Raw genomic sequence first — 8,172 nt, 5'->3', positions numbered from 1 at the left:
GAATTCAATGTGCTTTGGAGTAGGCCGCATATGCACCTAATTTATTTGTTATATAAATTTACTGCTCATGAACATGTCACATTGCCTGCACTCCTCTCTATTTGTTCATAGAACAATTACTGCAGGGTTGAATCAGGGGTATAAGTTTCCTTATGCTGCCCTAATGTGCTTCAAGTCTGTTTGTAAGGGACCATCTCTTGGGTGGAGAGAGTAGTTCATGCTCCTTGCTGATTCAATGCAGGCCTCTCTGAAACTTCTGAAAAGTTGCCAGTTAATGCCAACTATGCTGGCAGTTTCTGTGATGTAGCACTAAGAACTATACTAAAATGACTAACTAATCTCACGTGTGCTATCAAACAGCCATCAGATGGTCATGACTTTCAGGCATTACCAATCTGGGACAAATTGAACCAGAGATCTAGAGGTGAAATGCATAGTATCTCAGTATTGCAGTCTGAGCAATCCATTTACTAACTGCATTTTCAAAATACTATGATACTGACTGGGATTTTAGGAGAAATTAGTCATTCTGCAATTTAATAAATGAATAATAGGGAATGATTCTATGACTGTGCAGATTACTAGCTGTGGACATTTTCTATATAGCAGTTTAAAAAGAATGGTATAGAATCAGTTACCACAACAGTTTATAAAATACCCATGGGATTGTTTTCTAATGAATCTGTCTGAATTTGAGCAAAGATCATATCAAAACCATGCACAGTGGTTTAATTTTCTATATTTTCATGTTTCAATTTGTTTTCTAGCTATGATCAAAACTATATAAAATATACAAAATGCAAAGAAAAATAGGTCTTATTAGTTTTTGAGTTTCTGATCCATTCGTTAGCGTTATAAGCATGGTTTGGTAGGTAAATTTCACTCAACAGCAAGTAAGAGTACAGTGAGCTCATGTATTCATTAAAAACATACCTGTAGTGGTGGATATAGGTGTTGAAGAGGAAAATGAAAATGGTGTTGTGGTTAAGGGTGTAGAACATGCATAGACTTTTCTATCAATTGTTCCATTGTGACCACAAGTTGCAATGATACACCCGCCAATACCATCTGTAGTGTCGTAGATGACATCCTCATACTCATATTGCTTTCCATCATATGTGCAGTGGCATTCTGTAAATCAAAGGAGAATGTCATCATTAGATTTCCTGTAATATGGAATAGATTGTTCCAAAAATTTCATGTTCAGATAACAGCTGCTTTGTCAACATACCGTCTTCATCATATTCACACTTAATGCCATTCATTGTGCATTCACTGGGGGGGGAAAAGAGAAAAGAAATATGGGACTGAAGATGCATAAAGGATAACCACATACATTTTACTGTTTTAACTGTTTCTATTGCATTTATATCCCAAGGAACAAAATGAAGTTCATGGAGAAAAGTTGTGTGGGTAAGCTCAAAAAGACCTAGAATGTTCTCATCCATCCTGTGATAGAAGGGCCCTGAGCTCTCAAACCGGTGCACTTCTGCTGCAGAAAGGCAGGATGGGCAGGCTCCTTTCAATCTGCAGACAGGATTTGTAACACCATCTGTGCCTACTAACAATACCCTGCACTGCATCCCTTCCATGATGCCACAGAAGAAGGTTTTGGAGGCTGCAGGAAGGGATCCACTGACCACTTCCCCCCAGTGGAGGGGAAGTGCAGCAGGGATGGTGGTGGAGGAATTACTGTTGCTCTTAGGTTAAAATAGCTGCCAGAGAGTCTCTTTAGCTGCTCTGCAGCCTAGTAAGGAGGATTCCCTCTCCTCAGCCCTCGATGGTACGCCCCTGTGAGAACACAGTCCGTTTACTCAGGCTGTGCACAAAGATAGGGATTTCTCACTTACTAATTAAGGGCTAAATTCAGGTACCTTTGTTCACACTAACTAACACTGTACTCCGCAAGTAGTCCTATTGACTTTGTGGAGTAAATTGCTATTCAGCATGAGAAGCATATCAGAATATGTCCCTAAGTAAATATCTGTGTAACGAAGAAATCAGTTACAAAAAATAAAACACATAAAAATACTGAAGGACTCTCCTAGACAGATACATGCCAAGACAATAGCAAAAACAAATGAACAGAATTAAGCTATAGAGCAATTTTAGATAATGATTTCAATAATACCTTGTCAATTTGTTTCCTAAATGCAGTATAAAGAAGGTCTTTTTTTTTTTTTAGGATAATACAGAATGTGCAATAAAACAGAGAAATATGCTTCAAGCAAATCACTCCAAAGGAAAGAATTTCAGATCATGATCCTTTCCCTTCCCAGTCCCAGAAATAAAAGTGGTTTATGTACTCATTAGTAATTTATGCACAGTAGGCACAAGACCAATTCCTGTTAGCAAACAATGGAGTTTAATGGCCAGTACATTATGTTAGGATCCTCCTAAAATCCTCATACAGCTAAGCTTACCATGATTGACAGTTCTCTTCTGAACGAATGGGTATTCCTGGCTTGTAATATTTTCCCTTGGTATCGTAACAGCCACAGCTATCGACACACTCCATATCATCTTCATCAAAATAGGGCTTGTTCTCTGGACACTTTGGATAGCAGCCTGCAGTAACAAAGAGAGTTATATTGACACTGGATCTCTTACACTGCGGGTGTCTCTAGACAACTGTCTAAACTCTGCATTGATTTCTTGTCGAGGGGTGGAATTTCACCCTTAGTGACATGATGCATATTGCTGCCATAGCATACATTTCTCTGAGAGTTTAAATGCAATAATTTGGATTTTAATCCCAAAGAAGATCATGACCTCTTTAGAGAATTACACACAATTCAGAAAACTCCATAATCACTAAACTGGCTTGTACTTTCTAATATTATTAAATATATTGAGAAGTAGGAATTTTAGTTTAGGAATTTTTAATTAGCTTTTATAAGTAGAGTGAGATATATATAATGTATTTTACCTTCCAAGCCTTGTAACTCATGAAGGCATTTTCCACTTCGGTTCCTGCAGGTCTTCATACAAGGAGACCCACAAGGCTTGTAGTGCCACTCGCATTCCCCTTGCGGGTTGTAGTAATCACAGAACAGAGCTGAAAGAGGGCAAAACGGGTGAAAATATTACATGTAACAAAATGTTTCTAAAGTGCTTCATAGCTATCCATATGCTGTGTACAAATCCCATAACACTAACATAATTCTGCAAGTAGTAAACAGTAGTTATCCTGTTTCTAATTCAATATGATTATCTTAATTCTACAGTTGTATTGACTTCAGTGCTGGTACACTGACAGAACGCATAAAACTCAATTAACTGGAACATAAAATTTTCAGCTGCTACTATGCATTGCTATTACTTACACTGTGACAGATAACAGCTGTGTGTGTGTTTGTGTGTATATATACTACATATATATATACTAGGATGGCAGTGGTATATCACAATCTGTAACTAGATAATACAATAATTTAACAACTAATACAATCACTAGGGCACAGTTTTATTTTAATCATATCTACAATTGGAGATGTGTAGAGAGATTGGAAAAGGAAGTTTTGTAGATAGTTCTATTGATAATTTACTGTTTGCTTTGGGCTATTTTGCTATTTTCCAGATTGTAGTGCATCTCAGGAACAGTACTATACTCCTCTTCATTTCTTCCTATGTTTTTTTCCCCTTCTCGTTCTTTATTTCTTTTTCTCCCTCTCCCTCCATGAAGTTATGGGGTAATACTCACGACAGATAGATGGGGTTCTCCATGCAACACAAATGCCAGCCTCATTACATGCTTGAGCATATGAAGCTACCGCTGTACAGAAACATTCACAATCTCCCCCAGTGTCACAGGCACAAGCATCAGTCACGCATGCTTCATAATATTCATTTGGTTCAACCTGTTAGAAAAAGAATACATGACATTTAATTTTTGTTCCATGCATTTGTCATCTTGCTTTGCAATAGCAATTCCCTCTCCTCCTAAAATTTCAGTCAATGTTTGAAATGGATGCTGTTCTTTTCTTTTTCTCTTGTAACATCATTCCCTATAGCAATGGAACTACATGCAGAATAAACTATGATTTTGGAAAAAAAGAGTCTAAATTGGGGGGGAAATGACAAGAATTTTTTTTTATCAAGTCAAGTGAAGACATCAAGTGTAGGACACGCCTAGCATTAGTAATCATAAGAGAAGTGACTACCCTAACAGCTGTGGAACATTACAAATTAATTGGAAAAAATAATATAATTAGATTAGTACATCCTATCACAACAATCGTCCTGTTATCAATTAAATGTATTATCAGAAGCTAATCCTGCTGGACGGAATAACACATCCTGTGATTGTCCCATGTAGAAAGGGTTATCTGATGACGTCTGTACAAGTGTCACATACTTCTTTGATGGACCAGCTTACTTGGCAAAAAGAGAAAATGAATCTCAGTGAAATTTCTGCATAGTCCTCCTGGAATTAGCTATGAGTCCAGTTTGGTCTTAAAGGACCTGATCCAGCTCCCATTGAAGTCAAATCTTTCCATTGACTTCAGTGTGAAACTGGATCAAGCCCATGATGCTTCTTCCACCATAAAATGTACATGTACATTAAAAAACAGGTAGAGCATCCTTATGTTTAGTGCAGGGAGTGGCAACGCAAAGTGCACCACTAAGGTATTCTGTATATAATACAATCCCTACTTAGAAGGATTCCACCTGAGGATTTGCTATACCTGAGAGTGACAGGCAGCGAATACTTTGCTGTTGATTATGCTGCACTGCTTCTGGGCCCAAGAGTTCCTGTAAGGGTTTGCAGTGCAAGGATCCTTGTTGCTCTTGGCATCTGGGCAAGTAGGAGACACCTTCCAGCTGTTTCCAAACTCCAGCACATCTCCTACCACAGACTGACTTCTGGTGGTAAAGTCATTAATGCCATTGCCATCGTAGTTCCCACACAGGCCACAGACCTGACCCTGCATAGAGAAACAAACAAACTGATGAGTGCTAATAAAATGTATTGCCAGTGTCTGTGATTAACTGAAACTCTGACTTTTCAGATTTAATTTAGACTTTGGGTCTTCAGTGACAGCCTCACACTTTTCCCTGAAGATGCCTTTACCGAAAAATGTACCCTTTTTTTTTATTGTACTGAATCCTGTCTGAAGAAAGAAGTAAAGTAGACACATAATTTTGTTCTTAGGATTTTTTTAAAAAAAACGAATTAACTATTTTTATTTCATTTTGAATATACCTTATTAGTAATGACCTTTAATGAGTGTTCTGCTACTATTTAGTTATGAAATCATTATGTAATTTGTGGTCATGAATGATGTATTTAGAAGCAGCTTATCACCCCACTACATTCTGTCACTCTAAAGGATCTATTTTGAGACACCACCGAAAGGCTGAAAATATGCAATAGGAATTCATTCAATCTTGCAGTCACAATCTTACTTATGTTTCACTGCACTTCCATTTTCTCCTTCAAGAGATAACACCATAGTGTATCCATAAGAGTTGATCCCAGTCACACAGCTTCTAAAACTCACCTTAAAATCTGGGCTGAGCTTGATGAATATGCTGGTTTTCTTATCCCACATAAGAATCAGTCCATTGTTGGTGTCAATCACCATGTAGATGCCCATGTAACGGACCTTGTATGGCACTTCCCCTCCACGGACCTTCTCTATCACTTCAAACTTTCCGTCACTGAGTACCAGTTCATAGTTCTGAAATAGGAAGAAAAGCCAGTTAAAAAGCCAACAGATTTAATATATCTATAACTATCTGAATTATTCTATAGCATTTCTTCCTAAGATATCGCGCAATTGCGGGCAGCAAGTTTGGAAGTCTACGAAAGGTTATGCTGTCTGATTGAATATTTTTACAGTGAGATCTACCTTGGACAATCTATTGTGCGTCCTACTCATGTCAGAGATCAGGTACACATGTTCTTTCCCACAGTTTATCAAAGAAGCTACTCACCCCTAGGAAGACTTTAATGGCCTTTGAGCAGGTGGTCCCAGTGGTTCCACAGGGGATGTTCTCAGTGATCACTCGGAAGGTTCCAAGGCTGGTACTGTTTTTACCACAGTAATCCTGAGAACAGGAGTTATAGTTAGTGTTAGTAATGCAAGGTCACCACATGTAGGAACACAAGATACTTTTAGTGGTGTAATACTCCTAGGAAAGAAGCTCAGTACCTGGACCAGTGTGTATTCACAGTCTCCACTAAAGCTGAAGCGTTTGCCATCAAAAGTAATGTAATGACCATCTCCATAAACAGAGCAGGTTGCCAGGCAAGGTTCATTGGTGCATTGCCACATTCTGTTTTTACAAGTGCTAGGAGGGAGAAAAAAGTCCAAATGTAACAAAAATACTTAACATATTAATTTCTCCTTATATAGCCAGATGTAAATTTGATTCAGAATGTGTCTATTCCAAAATATAGTAAACCTATGGTACTGGGAAATAGGGCTTACTCATGCTAAACAGTAATCTATCGTAGCTCTGGACCAACAGCACATAGACCCCATTAATTCCCAAAATTTAATTTATTTTCTGATTAAATGGGTGATATGATTGAGAGCCATTTAAAAACCTTTTGGATTTCAAAACCTCTTAGAATTTTTTGAGATGTATGCACCATTGAGGGACTGCATACAGACTGAGCAGGTATAAAGTTTTCCCGTGCAGCTCTAATGGAGATGAGGGCATATAAAGCCCATCGTTGTCCTGCTTATTTACTAACTATTCTTGTTTGGTTTTGAAAAGAATGAAGAGAGCCTATTTTTTTTTATGCTGAATATTAGATTTCAACATTAGATACCAATGCGGAACTAACTACTAACCCTCTTGCAGTGAAGGATCGCATTGCCAACCAAATTCTAGTGCACAGGCTATGTGTATATCTATCATCACCTTCTGTTGCATGGAATATGAGCCCCACTCAAGTGTGTGCTGTAAGTCTTAATTCTGCTACAGCAAAATGAGATTCTCCTCAAGTTTAAGCGACACGGACATGTACCTTTAGGACTGTGAAAACCATAACTATTCAACATATACCTACCAGGTGTTACAGTTGACTTTGATTGTTTCTCCTGGATTGTAGGAGGCGTCATTGTGAACACATGGACATTCCCCCGCAGCTACACAGCCACCTTTGCCATCTGACACTAGACCATTAGGGCACACGCAGCCAGAGACGCACTGTGTGCTGTACTGTAAGAACCATAGAGAAAACATCACGTGATAAATCATGTCAGTGGTAAAGAAACATTCAACTACAACAGCACAGAGTGTGAGAGATTTAATTTTGGTCAGGATATGAAAATGTTTTCAAGTGGGCATAAAGAATTGGCACTTACGCATCCCATATCAAGAGTCTGACAGCTCTTCTGGCACTCGGATCCAATTGTGCCTGCAGTGACATTGCTGCAGTCAAAGTAGACCATGGGAGCTGCACAGACTGCAGGAGACAAAAGCCATAAGACATTTGGGATCAGACACAGAGTTATCAGTTATTGCTACAGTAATTATTTGTCATGAATATGCCTCCAAAGAGCCCTGATTTTAGAGTTAAGCCAAGGAACACAATCTAGTTACAATGCTTCAGTTACTGGCAAATAACCTTCATTTGCTCTGTCACACATTTTAGCTCTCTGCTGAAATGATTTTAGCCATGGAATTGGGCACAAGGCTTTGTTTAGAATTATAAATGACCTCAGATATAGGAGCTCATTGCCTTTGGTTGTAAACTTGGAATACAATTCTTCATTATTGTTAGTAAAGAAAATTTACAACTAATTTACACATTACTTTGGAAACAAAATCCATTTGAATCTTTATATAATATATTTCAATTCAGTTAATCCTGTAATAATTGTGCTATAATTAATGGGACAGATTTTAGAATAGCATATGCATAGTTTTCACATGCAATGTAACGGCATGCACAAATGGCCAGTTAGTTACAGAACTGGTTATTTGCATGTTTAATTACCCCCTCTGCAAGCACAGATATGGTAACTGTAGCCAAATCCTGCACTCTTTATTCAGTTAAAACTCCCACTGACACCAGTGGGAAATTTTTGTTTGAGTAGCGACTGCAGGATTGGGTGCCACGTCTTGGATAAGCACCTGATAATAGCTGTAGTATTAAACATATGAACCAGAGGTATGGCCAGAGCCCTGGCCATGCATGTCACTAAAAAAATT

The 8,172-nt window shown here is 38.2% G+C and overlaps 1 protein-coding gene across 1 annotated transcript in view; it reads right to left on the bottom strand.

The window, feature by feature from the left end:
* MUC5AC (mucin 5AC, oligomeric mucus/gel-forming) overlaps positions 1-8,172 on the bottom strand; it is a 53,584-nt gene that overhangs the window by 25,034 nt on the left and 20,378 nt on the right. Inside the window, exons 20-30 of the mRNA XM_065402609.1 lie at positions 7,323-7,423; positions 7,025-7,176; positions 6,159-6,297; positions 5,941-6,054; positions 5,505-5,684; positions 4,689-4,928; positions 3,704-3,860; positions 2,930-3,058; positions 2,424-2,568; positions 1,232-1,275; positions 934-1,131 (exon numbers count right to left, since the gene is read on the bottom strand). Of these exons, the coding sequence (XP_065258681.1) occupies positions 934-1,131; positions 1,232-1,275; positions 2,424-2,568; positions 2,930-3,058; positions 3,704-3,860; positions 4,689-4,928; positions 5,505-5,684; positions 5,941-6,054; positions 6,159-6,297; positions 7,025-7,176; positions 7,323-7,423 (1,599 nt within the window). The remainder of the gene's footprint in view (positions 1-933; positions 1,132-1,231; positions 1,276-2,423; positions 2,569-2,929; positions 3,059-3,703; positions 3,861-4,688; positions 4,929-5,504; positions 5,685-5,940; positions 6,055-6,158; positions 6,298-7,024; positions 7,177-7,322; positions 7,424-8,172) is intronic.

This window comes from Emys orbicularis, chromosome 4 (genome assembly GCF_028017835.1).
Source record: "Emys orbicularis isolate rEmyOrb1 chromosome 4, rEmyOrb1.hap1, whole genome shotgun sequence".
Classification (NCBI taxonomy): Eukaryota; Metazoa; Chordata; order Testudines; family Emydidae; genus Emys; species Emys orbicularis.
This window is presented reverse-complemented; position numbering and strand designations above follow the sequence as displayed.